The 20,655-nt window shown below is 41.1% G+C and overlaps 1 protein-coding gene across 1 annotated transcript; it reads left to right on the top strand.

The window, feature by feature from the left end:
* Positions 1–11,377: 11,377 nt before the first annotated feature.
* LOC129193924 (growth/differentiation factor 10-like) lies at positions 11,378–16,883 on the top strand. The gene is made up of 3 exons (XM_054798731.1): positions 11,378–11,852; positions 13,899–15,031; positions 15,115–16,883. Exons 1-3 carry the CDS (start codon positions 11,624–11,626, stop codon positions 15,304–15,306), a joined length of 1,554 nt encoding a protein of 517 aa, XP_054654706.1. The 5' UTR covers positions 11,378–11,623; the 3' UTR covers positions 15,307–16,883.
* Positions 16,884–20,655: the final 3,772 nt, after the last annotated feature.

The following is a 20,655-nucleotide window of genomic DNA, read 5'->3' as shown; positions in this document are numbered from 1 at the left end:
CCTGTAGACATGAAATAACACACCTATAGTCAGAATTACGATCCTTTTTTTTTTTTTGTCCGGTCCAGCCATTAGGGCAGATAGTATTGTTGATCTAAATGTCCTTACAGTACATGCTAAACAGATTTGCTCTGCCGGGGAAAAGTGTAAGATACTCTTCCCCTGCTGCATAGTTTTTATGTGACTTTATTTCATATTAATTCTTATGCAAATTTGGAGCGATCTGACTGGAGCAGGAGGGGATAGAAACGAAGGGAAAAGAAGACAGAGGGGGAGTGCGGGGACCAGAGAGGGACAATACAGAGAGAGACAACGACAGTAACAACAACCAGTGCAATGACAATAACAAAACAACAGAATCAGCAAATGTCTATGACGGCCATAAAGACCATAATGGAAATGACAAGATAATATCAACAGTGATAATACTGTATTGAAACAGTCATAGTTATCAGTGGTAATAACAGTAATGAAAATTTTAACCATATTAGTGAACAAAATGACAATAACGGTAATGCACACAACTGTAATAATTATAAGCTTATTGCCGACATCACCATCACCAACAACATGATAACATCATGGATAAATCAGGGAGTTATGTGGGGAAGTACACACGTACTGTGAGTGTGTATATGTATACGTGTACAGGTGTACAGGACCAGCAGTGCACTGCAACAAACAGCAAACAGGCAGCAGCACAGCGACAGACACAGAACATGACAGATCATTTATTAAAAACCAGTATAGCAAGGGAGCGATAATCAAACAGCAATATTGCGAGGGGTGACTATATTAAACTTTCCCAGTTCTGTGCCACCACGGGAAACTTGTGCATGACAAGTTTTGCACTCAGCTGCAACGTCTTTTCCGGAATTGAACAAAAAATACACACAGCCGACATCACTCCTACATGCTGGGGTGGAGTCTGGAATCAACAGCTTCTATCTGAGTGCCAATATCAAAGATTTTGGATGCAATATCAGTATCTTGGGTATCGGTAAGACAGCCAATATCGAGCATCTGTATCAAAAAGTGATTTGCAACGCGACTCAACTTTGTCACTCATCATAAATGTGAAGAATCAATGTTAGGTTTTTTGTTAAGAGGGTTTTTTTATTTACATTTTAAGTAGGGCTGTCAATCAATTAAAATATTTAATTGCATTTGATTGCATGCTGTCCATACTTAACTCGCAATTAATCACAGATAGAAAGAAGACTATAAGTCACTCTGGAGTACGAGTCGCACCAGCTTTTTTTGTTTTCTTCATTGCAGTTGGAGAATCCTGCGCTTTTTGCCAGTCCCTCACAAGTTTCTTGTTTACTCCAAAATTTCTTTTTGCTGCTTGATTACTGTTGTCAGCTGCATTTTTCACTACTTGCAGCTTGGAATCTGCAGGATATGATTTTCTTTTTGGGGGCATCTGTACTCCGTCTTTCTCAGTTGTCTTTGTAAACACCACACCAATGTGTGGCACTGTGAGCTGGCACGCAGACGGAGCGAAGTGACACTCCAAACCATAAAAGAAGAAAGAACAGAAGCACATAAGTCAGTCGTCTTCCGCTTACGAGAAGTGGAATTACTTCTGCGAGTGATTATGGAGTATAAGACAAAATGTCAGCAGTTTTTGGAAACAGCTCAACACAAAATGGACCTCAATGTATAAAAAACGAACACAATGTACAACAAGTACACATTGGTAAGGTAAACTGTCTATCACTCACATATCATTCCCTTCAAGAAAATGATATCATAAATTATAATTGTGACTAACATTACAAATAAAGGTTTGCAAAAACACCCACCAACTAAGTGAAATGAAAACGGTGTTAGAAAAATAAATATTGCCAACAAAATCAGTCAGTAGTTAACAGAAGTAGGACTGCGCCCATACACTGTAGTGCAGTCAGGCTGTAGCTTATACTTCACTTCCAAACACTCTTTTACACACACACACACACACACACACACACACACACACACACACACACACACACACACACACACACACTCTTTTACACATACTTTATCACACTCTTCTTGGTCTGGTGACCTCAGTGATGTGGAAGTATGACACGGTGGGACATTTTTTTCTACCAACACTGTAAAGAATCTTGAGACCTTCGGTAATGAGGCAATTTTTTGCCGTTCTCTCGCTGTTACCTCCTCTCCGACCCGCTCTGGTACGTTCGCTTCATTTTAAGTAGCTTCACACTTCTCACAAACTCACGACTTCTTCCTCCAATGTTTAATGGCGGTTGGCAAACCAACTTAAAGGCGCATTATCGCCGTCTGCTGGACTGGCCCACATAAATTCCTGACTGCTCCTGTCTTTCGTCATCATTGTAGTGTGGAGGTGCGCAGATAATATGAATTTAGCTTTCAGATGGCTTTCTTTTTGTTTGTTTGTTCAGTATGCTAACATAACTATACATGAATATAGTTGGGGGTGCTGCTGGCTGTGGTGGCCCTGGCCTGTGCTGATTGGGGGCCCCCTACTGGTTGGGGGCCTAAGCCTACATTGCCCTAATGGTAGGTCTGTCCCTGACCTTTGTGGTTAAAGTTAAGATTGAGGTTTTTTTCTATTGTTGATGGTTTGCTTATTTTTTAAGTCTTGCACGACAGTTAAGAATGTTAAAATGTTGAAAAAATTGCCGGTACAGCTAAAAGAAGGTGACCATTGACCGTGAAAGGTATTTTTTAAATTTCCATTATTCGCTATGATAAAAATTGACCAGCATGCGTTGGACTTCCACTGTTGAATAGCCAAAATGCTATTGCTGAAAAAACAATGAAGAGCCGTACCAGTCAATCTTGATTTGGATAGCATTTGACAGATACTGCGAATACCTTTTAATGCAGTTGTGAATCATCAAATTTGAAAGTGACACACTTACTTAAACGTCAGGAAAATATAGTGTGTTATTGCGATTATGAAATGTTTTGTGTCCATTACTCTATTAGATTTGACTAATATTAGTACACATTCATGTCACACTGATTACTCAAGGACAAAGGTCTCTTGTCTCCATGTCCTCCACATGCTTATCACCTGATTCAAATAATCTTGGGTGTCTAGGCATGTGAGTCTGCCCTTCATCGTCTCTGTCCCTCACAGGAGGAGGAAATCAGCCCACCCCTTGCATATGTGGTTTCCCTATATTAACCTTTAGTCCAACATTTTCTCTAAAAGCCGTCATTAAATTGTACCTTTTATTATTCTCCAAGAACTTTCTCGCCTCCCATCTATTTTGGAGTGAGTAAAACATTTTCCCTTGACAAAACGTCATTTACATGCATTAACATGCATTAAAGAGCTATCCATTTTACAATATGTTTAGCAATGTGGTTGTTGTTTGCAGGGTAGAATTCCACTGCATCATGCTGAGAGCTATTTCTAATATTCTGTCTTTTATGTAGCTAAGTAGCTTGTACAGCGGTACCTTGGTGAACCCCGGTTAGCGCGTTTTCGGTTAACATCCAAAATTTTTGCAAAAATTTTACCTTGGCTTCTGTTCACCCGCTTGTTTAGCGTCTAAAATACTGTCTGGTATGTTCACGCCGCCGTCTTGGATCACGCCCCAAGACGAAATCTTGCGATATTTGCAAGTGATTGTGCAATGCACTGTGGGCCACGGGCGCCATTTTAAGACAAGAGCGTTTGTTTATATCATAGTTGTAGAGAGATACAGGACATAACAAACACATGGACCGCACGAAAGAGAAAGGCCGTACTGAGACAAGGGCGCAAGACCTCTGAATTTTGTAGCTGAAAGAGAAGACTGTTGTCTTTTCAGAGGTATGTAAATGTGACGGGAGTGGCTCCATCACAGTACACACACATCTACTCCGGTTCCCACGTAACAGTTTACCAATCCGGTGGCGCATCGACACTCTGTGTTGCTGCTGTCTCATTTTACATCCATAACACTCATTTCTGCTTCCAACGACAAAACATACAGTAATCATTCAAACTCATCGTAGCATGTTCGCGGCAGCCAGAGTCTCCTTACTCGCCGGCGCATTTCCACTACGTCACTGCCCCCATTTTTTATATTAAACGCAAAGGTACATGTTTATTGGTTCTAGAACATTGATATTTAGTTTGATATACTTTTTACATTTTTGCAAATGTGGTTGCAGCAGAATAATATGTTTGCCTATTTTGTTAATTCATAGTTTTGTGTTTTTTTTCCCCCAATAAAACTGGGTAAAAGTGATGTTAAATGCTCAGTTGTCCATTCTGTTGTCATTTGTAATTATTTTTGCATCATTTTTGCATGTGAAACTATAATTATTGTGTATAAAATATGTTTTGTGTTAACATTTTTGGGTGTCTGGAACGGATTAATTAGATTTCCATTATTTTCTATGGGGAAATTTGCTTTGGTTAGAACCCGTTTTGGTTTGAGTCTGAGCTTCTGGAACAGATTAATGATGTTAACCAAGGCACCACTGTATATTGAATACTTTGTGTGGGTGTACTTAATGTTGTGGCCTGTTAAAAGGAGTAGAACATTGATGTTTCTGTTAGTGGATAACGTTGCCGTGCAGTGGCGCAGGGTACAAAGATCATCAGTTCGACACACTTGTGTATTGTATTTATTTAGCTTAATCTCTAATCAGCCCTTCTGTCAAGTGACTGAGTGGCACTCCAAGAAAAAAAGTGTCGCTGACAGAGCACAAAGCATCTCTCTGTGCTTTTGCACACGCTTTGGAAGTAGAATTGCAGCAAAAATGAATTGGAATCAGTTAGGTGTCAAGAAAAGATGAAATAATACTCCCACAGAGAGTTTACTCTGGGATGTTATTCCACGCAAGACTCAGGACGTCCCAGTTCAAAAAGGCGCCACGTTCCACGCTGAAAAGCACGAGATTAGGAGGCCACCTGAGTGTTTCGGGACCTCAGTTGAAAGAGCCGACAGAGAAAGAAAACCCCCAAAACGTAAACCTATTTATTGAGACAAATTCAGCAGCAGGAAGAGAAATATTTGGTTAGCTCGGCCGCGGTGGACAGTCGGCAGCGCTGGAACGGTCCACGGTTGAAGTAAGGGGGAACAGCCGGCCCTTTGTTTGCTAACAGAATGGTGCACTCCATGGGGTCACCGCCGAGGACCAACATCACAGCCACAAGAACACACACGCATGCACATTCTCCTGCTATTACACACATGCATGCATGCACACACATGCGTTAGCATAAACATACACACACACGCACACACACACACAGACAAACCATAACATTCCTCTGCTTCTATGAATGTTTTATTAACCATGTTAATGGGTCACAGAGTTATACCCCTACCATGACTATAGTCTCCTTGGTCACATACACACACATATGCGAACACACACGCACACACACGTAAAGGTTGACTGAATGACATTCACATGGTGGGATTCCTGGTCTTTCATTACACCCTTTGCTAATCCTGCTAAAACATACATTTCCAGCTGTACATAGTTCATAATTTACCAGATCTTTCATTTTCTTGCTTGGTTTCAATGTTTCTGCTCACATTATTTGCCTATAGAATTGTGCTAGAAATTGTACCCAAAAAGAACAAAGCACTATATGATGTCATAACTCAACATTTTTCACTAAATGTACAAAAAACTGCTACATTTTATATTGATGAGGTTGGCGAGGGATGAGGTTAGCGTTTGTGTGAGCAGTGATGGCTGATATCGCATGTTATGTTACTGATACAATACTGTAAGTGAAACAGAGCTAGGTATCGCTAATACCAATACTGATACTTTGGCAACGCAGCGCATTAGGGCAAAAAATAATAATACAATACCAATATGACTTATTCAGTCCAAAAACATATCTACCTATTTTAGACTCAAAGATTATAGCTTGTAATTATTTGTTTTTACTAATCAGTTACGCGGGTATACAAAATAAATGTAAACGTATGTCAAGGGACAATCCGCTGCTACCAAAATAGACGAGAGACGACGAGACTTTGAGAAGTTCTTTGAGAATAATGAGAGGTAAAGTTGAATAAAACTTGCATGCAAGGAGACAAATCAAAACAACCTGAATAGATGGCTAGTAGAGAAAATGGGGGACTATTCATGGTAAAAGTTAATGCAGGGAACATGCAGGATGGTCCAAAAGAGTGATGTTATTCTCCCTGAAGAAGTCTTTGGTCAAGCCAGCATTGTGAATTGCAGCGTTGTCCTGTTGAAAAACCCAGCTGTTACCACACAGACGAGGGCCCTCAGTCATGAGGGATGCCTGCTGCAACATCTGCATGTAAGCAGATGCCGTTTGACGACCCTGCACCACCTGAAGCTCCAGTGTTCCACTGAATGAAAAAGCACCCCAGATCATGATGGACCCCCTCCACTGTGCCAAGTAGAAAACATCTCAGGTGGGATCTCCTTGTCATGCCAGTAACGTTGGAAGCCATCTGGGCCGTCAAGGTTACATTTTTTCCCATCAGAGAATAAAACTTTTTTCCACCTTTCAATGTCCCATGTTTGATGCCGCCTGGCAAAGTCTAAACGGGCAGTTTTGTGGCGTTGTAGGAGACGAGGTCTTTGAATTTCTTTTTTGTTTTTTAAACCCTTTTCCCGCGCTGCAGTCGGCACCAGTAAGGGCCTTAATGTGAGTGGAAGACCGCCCTGTGTCTTGATGGACAGCCAATCGGATCCTCCGGCTCAGCGCATGTGTGATTTTTTTTGTGTCTTCCACTGGAATTTTTTGTTCCATAATGCTCAGGATCTTTCAAAAAATGTAGAATGACTGATTTACTGCACCCAACCTCAGCAGCAATGGCACGCTGTGAGAGGCCTTGCTTATGCAGCTCCACAATCCGACCACGTTCAAAAAGAGAAAGCTTCTTAGCTTTAGCCATCAGGACGGCCTGACAGTGTGAATGCCTGACAGAAAATGAACATTTTGAGCAGATTTTGGCTTTTATAGCCTCTGTTCTTAAATTTTTGATCAAAAAGCGCAGTTATCCTTTAAAACATAGCAAAAGTTAGCTTAGTAGGTGTAAAAATATTTTGTCCTGTTGTGCTCTTCCCTGGCAACGCGCCCTCAAAATTGGTTGAGTCTGAGTCTCAGAAATGAATTAGCAAATTATCAGTGTGACAACTTGGGATTTTCTCTGGTAAAACATTAAAAAATGTGTTTTGTGTAAGTGAAGCATTGTCTTGCAGCTTTAATGAACTATTGTTTTTGTCTGTATAAAAGGAACCTTGATGTCTTAAAGAGTCCTTCAAACTAAAACTTGGTCGTTTCAGTCCAGAGGAATCGCTTGTGTGTTAGAGAGTGTGACCTGTTGTTCTGTCAACCTATAAAATATTTCTTAGGTAAGCTGTTGTAAACATCCTGTAGGATACACCACATGCCAGCATTTAGCTCAAACTACCACCTCTTTATTTTTACGATCTTCAAGACATTGCCAAGGTAGCCCAACCCCCAATTTACACCGCACTATTCTGTTTGGTGAGAGCCTGAGTGATGAAAATATGGCTCTTTATCTGACCTCCTCCAAATCCTGCAAGCCCATAAACAAACAGCGATGCTGACCTCCAGATATGTTGCATTTATTCCAATACACAGGTGTGAATGCAGGAGTATTTTCAGAACCACACGCTGCCCTGTTAATCCCTCACGCTCCTCCATACCCCCGCAGAGAGCAGAAACCGAGTCCTGTTTGACTTGGATGGCCCCACAAGAAGACCTCCGTGTTGAACAAGCTGTCACACACCATGGTCCAGAAACACAGTCTTAAGAGGTCGGATTCAAATCCAATGGTGAATTGTTGCACAAATCAGCGGCGGGCAGTGAGGGCTCACATCCCATGAATCCTGGATTTAGTGGTCCAGCATGTCATCACCAAAATGACAGATTATGTTCTGTGTAAATCTGCTGTCTGGTGCTGTATTATTACATCAGCAATCCCTGGTTGGAGATTTCCACGCAGACTAAAAAGGGAGAAGACTTTCTACAAGGTGGTGTGGTGGGATTGAGACCTAAGAGAGGGCCTGCTGGCTCCCAAAGGTCTTTAATGAGCTTGAGGTCAGGGTTCGCTAGTTGCTCCACACCAAACTCAGCAAGGCATGCCTTTATGAGTGTTGCGTTGGGGCCTTCAATATACTGTTTTCACAAAGTTAGAAGCATTAGATTGCCCAAATTGTTTTTTAGTACAATGACAACTCAAGATTTAAGGGAAATAAAGAGTCGGGCCTAACAGCTGATTGATTCATTAACTGAGATGGAGGTCGTTATGGTGGACTGCAAACTGCCATGCAGTCCCATTTCCCATCATGCTCTGCTTCAGAATGTCACAGTGTAACCCGTCTGGTCCAGCCAGCTCCGTGTTCCACCCGGGCTCCAACCAGGGTCGGCAAAATCAGAGTCGAGAGCATTAGCCATTGAGTTTAAACCCGGATTGTCAACTCGATGTCCTGCATGACTCTTAAAGGAAATCTGCACATTTGGGGAGAATTTTGCCCATTATTTGAGTCATGAACACACGTCTTTCTCTTTTCTGTATGTTCTAAAGATATAACAACAGCTAAAAAGAGGCAGCTAATTAATGCACGTAATGGAACGTAATCTGCCTTGAAAGCCTGCTATTAAAGCACCTTCGAAAACCTCCAACAAGGTTTTATGGTTTTCTATCCATGCTGTGAGCATGTAGTAACAGGTACATTCATGATAACATGTCATACTTACAGTATTTTGCTGTACTTTGGTCATTTCAAGCATTCCAGGAATGTCCTTCCTGGGCGCATTGGTTTCACATAGCAACATAGAAAGGAACGCCTACACCTAGCGTTAACTTTTCCAAACTCAGAAACAAAAACACAGCAGTGGCGGCAGCGCCAATATGACTCGCTATGAGCGAGGGTGTGGTGAAGATAGTCGCTAGCCGACTAATGGCTAGCTGGTGTGGAATGGCGAGGTGTCACTCCGCCAGTAAAGTACTTCTTTGGCATAACAATGTTAATAATAATAATATCAATGTCGCTGTAGGTCACATTATGTAAATGGAGCGTTGCTGGCGGTTTTTGGAGGTTTTTTCAGAAGTCTTTTGGCGTAATAGCTGCACCCCATTACGCGCATTCGAAGCTGTCTCTTTAGCTGTTTTTATATCTTTAGAACGCACAGAAAAGAGAAGCCATGTGTGTTCAAGTCTCAGATAAGGATTGTGGATGATGGGTAAAATTCCCCAAAAAGTGCAGTTTTCCTTTAAGGTGTTAGGGAGTAAGGTTTACCAAAGTACTTACACACAAGTACACCAGCTGGCATCTATAACAACAGTACACTGGAATTATGGTCCCCTCAAGATTCTCAGTGTTAAGACTTTTTCAGAGGACAGTAAATATAAATCTTAGGTAAAAATACAATAAAGATATACTGCTATGCAGTAATTCCTCATTTATCGCAGTTAATTGGTTCCAGACCCGATCGTGATAAGTGAATTTCCGTGAAAGAAGGATTCCTTATTTATAAATAGAATATTTTTGTCATTAGAGCATATAAAACCTGTTTACAACCTTCTAAATAGGGGTTTTAACATTATTACAGCACTCTCGACATGAAATAACACCCCTACAGTCACCTTTGCACTCATATTACCCAACATAATAGACATACAAAGAGAAAATAAGACATATAAGAAATAAATAAGACTCAAAGTGGGGTTCAGAGTTGAGTTTTAGCTTGGCATGAATAGCTCGTGTTACGGATTATCATGCCTGCCGGGAGATAATTCAGACTTGCACCAAAAGCCTGTTCTGGCAAACAAGTCTGGTGCTTGTGTGTCTCACCAAACATTACAGTAACATTACTGACACCTAGTGACCAGTGTAGAATACTACATATCATCACAACATCTTTCAATGTCTTATACTTGTGCTTGTAATTTGTGCATAATTTTGGGAAAAAATATGTAAAAATGTACTTAAAGATGCATATTTTTACTAATAATAGGCTGTATTCAACCGTGAAACTATATAAATATATATTTTGGAAAAACTGTGGGAGAGTGAAGCCGCAAAATTTGAAGCGCAAAGTGGCGAGGGATTACTGTCCAAGCTCTGCATGGATGTCTAAAGTATATCCAAGGTTTTTTTCTATAGTTTTGCCCCTTTAGAAGACAATAATTTTGTGCTAAATCGTACATGAAAATGAAGTTCTTTGACTGAACAACAATCGCAGCATCCTGTTTTTATCTTGATGGATCTTGTCTCAGCTGCTTTCCATACAGTGGTGATGGAGAGAGCCATAATCTTAATCAGATAACATTAATCTTGGACCGCCCTACATATTCAGAGGGAGAGGTCAAAGGAATTTCATGTTGTCATCTTAGTGCTTGATCTAAAACCGGGACCTCCCAGTGACGACCATGTTTTGGTTGTGGATGTCACAACTTTTTTGATTGTTTTACTTCCAAATAAACATCTAGCATTTGTTTTTCTTCAGAAATTGTGTGAATTTACACTGCGGTTTACTTCAAAAGTCACAATCCTCACTGTATTTCACCCTTAAGCAAGAGGGTGGCAGTATATCACACAAGTAACCACATAGTAATCAATCACTGATGGAGGGAGGCAGCATCTCCTTGTTTGTTTGCCTGTCACACTATAGCCATAACTCCACAGTGTCTCAAACATTCACATATTTGGGGGCCAGAAAAGTGTTACATAGTCCTGAGTGTGTGTTTTGCATGTGTGGTGGTGACAGAGGGTGACCCGAGAGGCCCCAGCTAGTTACAGCCTCTCTGCTGGAGACCACCACTTCCACAAAACAAGCATTGTCGCTATAAAGCTCCAGACATAGCAGACACACTGAAAATAAGTTATGGGCGCACAGAAATTAAATACAAAAAAAGTGGACTATATTGTGGTAAAGGCGGCAATAACGCAACCGCCAGTGTTCGCCATTGACAAATTCACAGAAAGTCCCCTTTAGGAGTTTAATCCCACCGCAGTATTTCACAATAAACCGCAGGACACACCGCAAATGTGGATGACTGTTACTAACAATAGCCCTTGGGTGGTTATTCTGACTATTATTGTAGGTGTTTCTATGCTAATTATGTGTGACTGGGAGACTGTCAAAAGCTTTTACTGGAAATAATAAGTGGAGCTGGAAATGTTGACGTGGAATTGCCAAATTAAAAAAAAGGTTTCAACAGTGGGCTTTGTGTGAGCACTTGCTAAACAAATGAGGCACAAATTGTGCTGCGGGACACTACATCAGTGTGTTGGAGTGGCACACTGCAGCAAGAACACAGCATCATGATCATGTGAAAAAGAAAAAGAGGGGCGGGGTGTCAACATCATGACCTCCACTGCTGGCTGCTGAGGGCTTAACAGAGAGCTCTTTGGCCCCACTGGAGTGTACGTCAGCAGCCCGGCAAGCCTCTCTCACACTCACACACACAAGTGGAAATAAAAGTAGCTGCTCCACTACACACCTTAAGGGTGCACATGGAAGCTCATTGCGCTGCGTTGAACTTTTACGCACGGCATTTCTGTCTTGACGCGCCACTGGAGTCCACTTTTTAACCCTTTTCCCGCCACAACTTTGCTCGTCCTGGAGTTTTCCCCCCCTAGATATTATAATTTAAGAACGATTTCCGCGATGGTATCGACGCACCTGCCTCTGTTGATGTTCAACTGTTTCCTCGCTGTGGCGTCTGTCAGGATGGCGCATAGGAGCGCGCAGGACGCAAGCTTTCCGCAGTCCTCCTCCTCGGGTGACGTGGATCAAGACGTGGTTCTCCAGCATATGTCCAAACTGTATGAGAGATACAACAGCGAACAGCACATCAAAGAGGGGAACACGGTCAGGAGCTTCAGAGCAAGCCAAGGTGCGTTAAATATAAAAGTATGCCCAACTTTAAACAGGAAAACCTGTGTAAACAAAAAATAACTTGCCCGAGTTGGATTATTTTAGCTTGCAATAGCTGTCAGCACTAACCACAAGTTATTAATGCATATCTTGATAAACACAACAATATTAGACTACTACGACTACTGTACGATGCTGGCAGCTCTTATGCAAATAAATAATCTAGACAAAATTACAAACACCCATCAGTTTGATTTAAGGCAGTGCACCAAAAATAATAAGCACTTCACGACATAAATGTTTGATCCCGTTCTTGATATGAATATCATTACAGTCGGCAAGTGTACCTAATGTTGTGGCCAGTCGGTGGCCATAACAAGATTTCAGTGGGGCTTCATGGCTCAGCCTGGTGCTCTAAAATAGGTGTGATTGTTTTGGAACAGTCTGAGAATGCATTTAACTGATGTTTGCACACTGAAGCAGCTGCCCGGTGTGATACCGTGCGAGCCGCGTTGCCCCACTTCATGTCTGGTCCAAACCACAGGCGCCTCAGAGTGTCATTGTCATGGCTTCTGTGTTTGTGTTGTGGCTCTGGGACATGTGTGACTCCACGTCCTGGAGTCAAGGGGGTGAGGGGTGGTGGGGAGTCTTTTGATGCTGTTTTTATAACTTATTTACATCCCATGTACTTCTCACATGGCGTAACATAACAGGCGTGTATTTTGACTGCAATGGATGCGTGTAATCTAAGGAGAGATGTGAGGGAGTTCTCACAACAATGGAAGACCTGTTAAAACAGTCGATTGTGTCGTGGTGCCTGCATGGGCAGAGGGTGCAGGCTGTATTAAAAGGGCTTAGGGCAAAGCTTGAGGTAAGCATTTCCATATGCAGGCCGAATCTGAGGTAATGTATATCTCCTGAGTCAGTCCATACTTCCGCTGAACTCTTACACAATGAACAATACGTCCGCTGTTGGAAGTTAATGTTCATCGTGAATCTGGAGAGTTCCCTCTGCTTGAACCTCCACCCCTGCCACCCACATCCTCCAGAGTCTGGTTCCTCTTACAGAGCAGCTTCTGCAGGCATGTCCCAGCCACTCAGCCTGGTCATGTAACAGCTTTTTAACAAGGAAAGGTGTTTAATTGCACTACTTTAGATTGTGTTAATCACTTTTACAGCTTAACCCAAATCTTTCCTGTATTTTTACATGGCTTTTATCAACTTATACAGTTCAAATTAGGTTCTATAGCAGGGTACTATTCTCTGTGCTGGAAAATATTTGTATCCTGTAATGATGCAAATCACCGTTTGGCTGTGATAGTGTCCAAAATCAACTAGAACAAATAGTGGAAGATGTAAAACAAATATTGGTTCATTTGGCCAATTGAAACAAAAACATGGAAGTACCTGTGAGTAGCTAAACAGTATGTCCCAGGACGATACTTCTATTTTTTTCAACATTTATAAAAGTATTCATTTTGTAAATGATGTCTCAAGTTCATTTGGTGACCAAAGCAAAAAGAAGCTTCCATTTCGGGCGGCCATCTGCTTTGACAACTTATTAAAGATACTGTAGATTGACAGAGGATATTCTGTAGCGGAAGAGAGACAGCCAAGAGCAGTAGTTCTCAGCTGGTTTGGCTTAGTACATTGAAAATCCCAAATATTACGATCTCCATGACACTTAAATGGATAACTAACATTCCACTTAAAAAGCTGATATATAATAAGCATAAAATACTTACACGTTGTAATGTTCAACAAGTGACAGGGCTGGCACATTCAACATCTGAATGGCAGTGGACTAACAAATGTTGTTAGTCTTCTATGGCAGTAGGTTTCAAATAGCACCACAACCCACAACCCACTGAAAACAGGTCCGTGACCCACTAGTTGACAATTATTGTTGTAGAGACATGTGGCGATGTTATATAGCAGTAGCAGAACCAACACTGTAAATAGTGATAGAAGCATATACTGACTGAGTCTTGACTGAATAGTTTTTGCTATGGGATGTGTAGCATTGACACTAACATGCTCACTGATTGATGGATTGTCTTTGCAGTGCCCTCTGACCTCAGGACAGTGTACCACCTAAACCTTACAACCCTCCAGGACTCGGAGGTCATCCTCTCAGCCACATTCCACTTCCTGTTAGGACGTCTCCCTCCTCCAAAGGCCTGGATGTGTAAACGCTTCAAGAGCCCATCCTGCCGTCCCTCTGCCACGCACCCATCTCCGTCCATCAGCCTGCTCTTTCGCGCTACCTCCTCCGGGTCAGGGGTCAGTTCTGGGTCATTGGGGTCATTCCTTGGCAATGCGACCTTCCATCCACACAGGAGAGGGGTGTGGCAGATGAAAGACGTGACCCAGGTCATAAAGAAGGCGCGGGACAAGGGTCACCTCCTAGTGTCAGTGGAGTTGGACTTAGGGCAGCATTACCAGAGAAAGGCAGAGGAATCAGGCATGTCGTACCTGGTAGTCTTTGCAGATGACCAAGCCTTGGCAGAGCCTAACAGTGTGGCCCCAAGCCTTCAGAGGTATGACCCATTATCAGACAGAGTAGAGCCCTCGCAGTCCCCTCACCTCCTACAAGGACCCAATTTCTTACCAGACTTGAAAGGACGCGTGAGGCGGGAAGCAACTTCTCTCCCAGACTCCATTGAGAACAATGAGCTGCCTGAGGTAGACTATCGGCTTGATGGATACAGGAAGGACGACCTTTGGGAGAGCTTGTGGTACCCGGCAATCAAACCCAAAATGAAAGTGGGAAAGCAGGAAAAGAAAAGAAAGAGCCAAGAAGAAGGAGTCCAGCAAGGTAGAGGAGGGCATCACAGAGAAGAATCAAGTAAAAGAACATCAGACGAGCCCAAATCTCAAGACTCATTTGTGAGGAGACACAAAGATAGTCGAACTGAAGTTGTGGACAGTCGAAGGCACGAGCACAGACATGAGGGGAGGGATGGCAGGAAGCACAAAAAGGGCAGTGCTCACCCTCGCTCACAAATCTTGAGTTTTGATGAACAAACCATGCGTAAGGCCAGGAGAAGGCAGTGGGGAGACACCCGGCACCAAGGATGCTCCAGGAGGAACCTCAGAGTGGATTTTGCAGACATTGGCTGGAGCGAATGGGTCATCGCACCCAAGGCCTTCGATGCCTACTACTGCTCGGGCACATGTGGATTCCCCATGCCCAAGGTAAGAGCACAACCACTGAAACTATCCCATTTGGTTTCATACTAGCCACATATCATATCACCCTCTCCTGTAACTTTTCCCAGGTGGTGAGGCCCTCGAACCATGCCACCATCCAAAGCATAGTCCGAGCTGTTGGGATCATTTCCGGAGTTCCGGAACCCTGCTGCGTACCGGAGAAGATTAGTCCTCTGGCAGTGCTCTACCAAGAAGAATCCAAGGATCTAGTACTCAAGATTTACCCTAATATGTCTGTTCAGTCGTGTTCCTGCAGATAAGACCACAACAATGAAGGTGGAGGACAGAACAGGAATAACACTTACCTCTGTTACATGTTTTTTGGATTTGACATAACAGTCACTCTTGCAATGTTATACCTACAGGAACATAGGCTGTACAACATTCATTTCCATGTAGTCTGTCAAGTGACTGCAGACTCTCAGAGACTTTTTAAAGACTATTATCTACCTTGGCGAGAGGTGAATTGGTGTTCACGTTTTCTGTGGAGACAAAAGCTGTAGTGAAAGAAATCAATATGTCGCAGTGATGCTCACACATAGCATAAAGTTATTTCTATATTTATACTTCGTACACACTTTTAAGGCATCTCTTCAACATCGTATTTCCAACGCTGTTTGTTCTGTCAAACCACATCTTCTATTATTAAGAAATATTTTCTTATTTTTTCAATAATTATTTTGTACTGTCATTAGTTGTTTTGTACTTGTATGTGTGTTGTTTAAATTATGAAAAAGGTAGTTGTCTATCAGTCAGAGTGAAAAAAGTAATTTAATCCAACGCTAGTACATATTTTCGAATACTTCAGCACAGTCTGTGTTATTCTTTGCTATTGCTACATTTGCATGTACTGGGTTCATGAGGAGGGGGGTTATTTGGTCAAAACAAACCTGAAAGGGCACTACTGTTTCAAAAGAAGAGACTACAAAGGCAGGAAGATTCCACTCAAAGAAAGCCCTTACACTACCACCTTCCCCCACTGAGCCTCTTGACCCATTATTGCCCCACACCAAAGGCTACAACGTCTGTTGTCCAGCTCATCACGTGACTGATGTGACCGCAGTGATTAATGGTTGATGGAGGAAGCAGGCATGCGCTAATTAAGACGTCAGCCACTTGAACTTCAAAACATGGAGCACTTCCTCTTTTCAACCCACCGCCACACTCTTATAAATACAGGATGTTCTCCTCAAAGGACTGCAGAAAATCTTGAGAATTTTTTGTTTGTAAGCAGGAGCCTCGTTGTCTGAAAGTGTCAATGAAATAAAAGAGGACATCTCTTGATTGTTCAGCTATTGTGACTCTGCGGTCACTTTGCCGTCGGTGCACAAAAGTTGGCACTGAGCTGCACATCTGTTTGCAACAACAGAGGGCTTTGAAGTTGGCCTCTGACGACACTGGATGGTCATTTTGTCTCTAAAAGACATGTCGTAAGCACTCTGGGACAGACAATCCGGTTTACTGCAGCTAAAGACTACGGTCCTATTAGCTCTTTTGGGAATGTGCAGGTACAAAGCTGTGGTTTTCCAAGCAACATAAGCTGTCACCTCAACAAGAATTTTTTGTGTATACTGCTTTGTCCATAGGGTGTCCAAGACTTTAACATGCTGTTACATTGTCTAATCAGGATTTATTTGGTTATATGTGTTTGCAGAACATGCCTTATAAGTGCCATGCTAATTTTGATTACATTTGTCTATAGCTATAAAAAATATGTGATTCCAGATACCACGTGACTGCACCAGTATTTGTTTTTCAAGTAAAGAAAAAAAATGCAATACTTGTACTTCTAATTGTTCATTTATGTACATACATACATGTACAGTGTTGCTTTTATAGTCACTGTATTTAAATGTACTGGAATAAATATGTTTTTAACTTTAAGAGGACACATTTATTATTCAGTATCGTAAAATGTTGATTGATGATTCATTTGTTTATGTATATAAAAAAATACTATTACCGTAAATTCTAGAATACAATGCACTACTTGCTGCATGCTAAACGATGCGGTTAATTTATGTCTAAAAGAACTACAGTTCCCATGTTGCTTAGAGTGCAGCTTCATGAAGTAGTGAATTTGAATCTTATGCAGCGATCGTGTTGGAATCTTAGAATTACTACAGCTTCTGCTTGGACTGCGACAGCTGTTGAACTCCGATGAAAAAAAACTCATGTCTCCCTCATCGGACACTCCGAGTGCACACCCAGTGTAGGTAGGATTGCAAGGCTTATAGTGAGTCTTTCTGTGTAAATATCTGACGTTACAGCATGGACAACTGGACATGGACAACACTTATAGACAAGTGTGGCCCATATATGTACAATACATTTTTTGTTTCAATTTGGTGGGTGCGGCTTATACAGTATATTGAGGTGCACTCAGTCCGGAATTTACAGTAATTACATAACAATGTAATTGATCAGATGTAAATTATATTATAAGTTCACAGAACACTTTGTTATGATATTGACATCAACATAAGATGTTTTTTTTCCCTCGAAAAAGCTACGAAAAGAATGGTTGTCTTATATTTGGGTTCTATATTTATACAGTGGTACCTCGGTTTTCTCTATTAATTAATGTATATAATTATAATAATTAATAGTATAATTAATATTAATTTTCTCTATTAATTATGGATATTATAACAGGGCAATTTTTCCATAAAAAATTTAAATCCAATTAATCTGCTCCAGACACACACAAATATTAACAAAACATATATTTTATATAGCATAATTATAGTTTCACATGCATAATACCATGTGAAATAATTATAAATGATGAATGGATGGAACTTATTGTTAATGCAGACCTCATGTACATTCTGTAATAGTGTTTCTCACCGTCTTTATCAAATTGCTGGCACTCTAAACTTGTTTTGGCCCCATGGCGAGTTATTTAGAAGTCGCACTCTAAAAAATGCACGCACAGTGAGACAGCAGCACATGGAGTGCTTTGTTGGGCACTCAATTTTGCCGAACAAAAAAGTACAGGCAAACAAGCCAGTGCATTAGGTGCAATATTGTACGCAAACCAAGACAGTGTACAAAAAAACTAAGCAAAAGTTTCATGAAAACTGGGGTGTACGAAAACCGAGGTTTGACAAAACAAAACAAAACAAAAGGTGGCATCAAATGTCTTTTCACGCATCCATTTTCTTCATGTCACTCCCACACTCCAGTTACCTGGATAAATGCAGGTACAACATAGAGACCTCATCTACTAGTTGCTATTTCACTGATATTTATTTTTTTACAAAAAAAGAGGACGTATCCCTTATTGTGTTCAATATGGAATTTCTATGGATGAGGACAAATCTGTAAAGTCTTTTATTTGCAACTGAAGTTTTATGGTTTTATGATGACACTCATCATAAATCACATTTAGCTAACCAGAAACATGTAGGTTTACTTTGTCTCCCTCATTTCCTGACTGGACCCTTTTTACAGTCTGAACCTACGGTCCGCTATTACAACGTGAACCCAGTGTCAACCGCAATCACATTCACAGGAGAGTACTTGCTGTGGTCAGTTACAGTCGACAAAACCACATTGGGGCCAGCATTCAGAACTCAATACCTACACCCAAGCCAAGAAGGAACGAGGCAAGCCAGAACCCAAGAAAATATTTGTTTTTCCACATAATGACTGCTCAGTTAAAACAAAGAAATAAGGCCATTGTTGGATTTTCGATGTCTGGGCTGAAAGGCTAATTCCTCACATGGTTGCTGAGCTCAGGGAAATTAGGACCAAGCTGATTGACCACTTAATGAAACTGTATTCTATAATGATACACTGAAAAACATGCTTAAAAGGGACAATCGGATTTGAACCATTCCTTAAACAGACTTGAAGAAAGTTCACTAAGGCATTTTATCAGGTGTGCTAATAGTAGTTAATGTTTCCACAAAAGTGTGTATCAACACCCGTGACCGGTTAATCAACTTATCAGTTTTATGGTACAACAAATCAGCAAGCACAAAGAGTTCTAAGATATGGGTGCATCAACATCCTCCGTTATAGACACACTGAACAGGCTTGAGTATTGACTTTCCCCTTCTACCTCAGGCCTCTTTCTCGATCATTTACCTGCCACAGATACGCCCATTTATGTCCGTGTGTCCGCAGACTGACCTGGGAAGGTACGCTGTAAGCTCACTGTTACAGGACAAAAAATTAAAAACATAAAAATATACGGCTGCAAGCTTGTGTGGACTCCATTCAGGTATGCAGATGAATGATAGCTGCTTAAGCTATTTAACGCAGAAGCTGGCCTCATTGTTGGGGCCCGGAAATCAGGATTGTTTCAGCTTCACCCGATTTCAGATTTGTTTTGGTTCATTGAAGGCTCCAGTAGAAGAGCTTAATTTATTTTTTAACTTTACAGGGAACAGTTCTGCTCAGTTTTGATCGGCAATGTCAGTATTAATTTAACAATGTGTTTATTATTGTGGCTGTTTTTGCAGTGGTGAGGATTCAGACTGGGTAATAACACTTTTTTAAATCATTAAAACAAAAGATTGATGAATTATGGGGAATTAGTTGCAAAGTCCTGCTCGTTCCCCTGCAAATACATTTTGATTGAAGGTTGTTTTTTGAATCTAATCTTGCTGTGAATTTAAAGACATATGTGTTTGTCAGTCCCCTAAAGATGGATAGCAAATTTCATGGTGATTCGGGCAAACGCCTGAACAGTTACATACCATTGTGTGTAGAGTGTTTTCAAGAGTACATTGAGCTGTGGGAGAAATTTCAAGTCAGTCCGACTTATGATTCAAACCTTAATAACAGCGCCACCATGTGATGTATTAACAGCATAGTGGATGCATGTTTTGCCAAATAGTCACCCTTCATGCTGACACAAACAGTAATCCCTTGCCATTTTGCACTTCACATTTTTAGGGATTCACTCTATCATGTTTTTTTCAAAAGCATAAAAATGGCTAAAAAAAACTCAAATACAACTATAAGGGATTCAGATGACACATTCAAAGACCTTGTGATATGTAGTATTTTACACTGGGTGCTGTGTGTCAGTAATGTTACATTGATGAGACAATAGCCACTGCAGCAAGTCCTGTAAAGAAACCGGAAGTAAAACAAGGAATAACAAGGAACTTTCCCAAGGTGAGTCTATAAATATAATATCTTATTTATGCTTTAAAAGTCTTATTTTCTCATTTAATGTCTACTATATTGGGTAATACGAGTGTAAAGGTGACTATTGCGGTGTTATTTCATGTTTAGATGGCTCTAACAAATTTAGGTCGTAAATAGGTTTTCTATGCTCTAACTATGAAAATATTCTATTTATAAATAAGGAATCCTACTTTGCAGAAATTCACTTATCACGGTGGAGTCTGGAACCAATTAAACGCCATAAATGAGGGATTACTGTACGTAGTTCATCTGCTATGAATCTGGAGAGCTGTTTTTGTACTGCTCATATTGCCTAATAACAAACTACAGTGGTACCTCAAAAAACAAAAAATATTGCCATAGGGAATCATGTAATCCATTGAATCCATTCTAGACACCCAAAAATATGACAAGAAATAAATATAATAACGAATGAAATGGACAAATTAACTTTGAACGTCACT

This window comes from Dunckerocampus dactyliophorus, chromosome 14, assembly GCF_027744805.1.
Source record: "Dunckerocampus dactyliophorus isolate RoL2022-P2 chromosome 14, RoL_Ddac_1.1, whole genome shotgun sequence".
Classification (NCBI taxonomy): Eukaryota; Metazoa; Chordata; class Actinopteri; order Syngnathiformes; family Syngnathidae; genus Dunckerocampus; species Dunckerocampus dactyliophorus.
Note: the sequence above shows the minus strand (reverse complement) of the source record. Positions and strands in the feature narration are given on the sequence as shown.

Coding starts and splice junctions, on each gene's coding strand:
- LOC129193924 (XM_054798731.1), top strand. CDS start 11,624: ATGGTATCGACGCACCTGCCTCTGTTGATGTTCAACTGTTTCCTCGCT. Junction 11,853..13,898: donor GAGCTTCAGAGCAAGCCAAG/GTGCGTTAAATA, acceptor TTGTCTTTGCAG/TGCCCTCTGACCTCAGGACA. Junction 15,032..15,114: donor GTGGATTCCCCATGCCCAAG/GTAAGAGCACAA, acceptor AACTTTTCCCAG/GTGGTGAGGCCCTCGAACCA.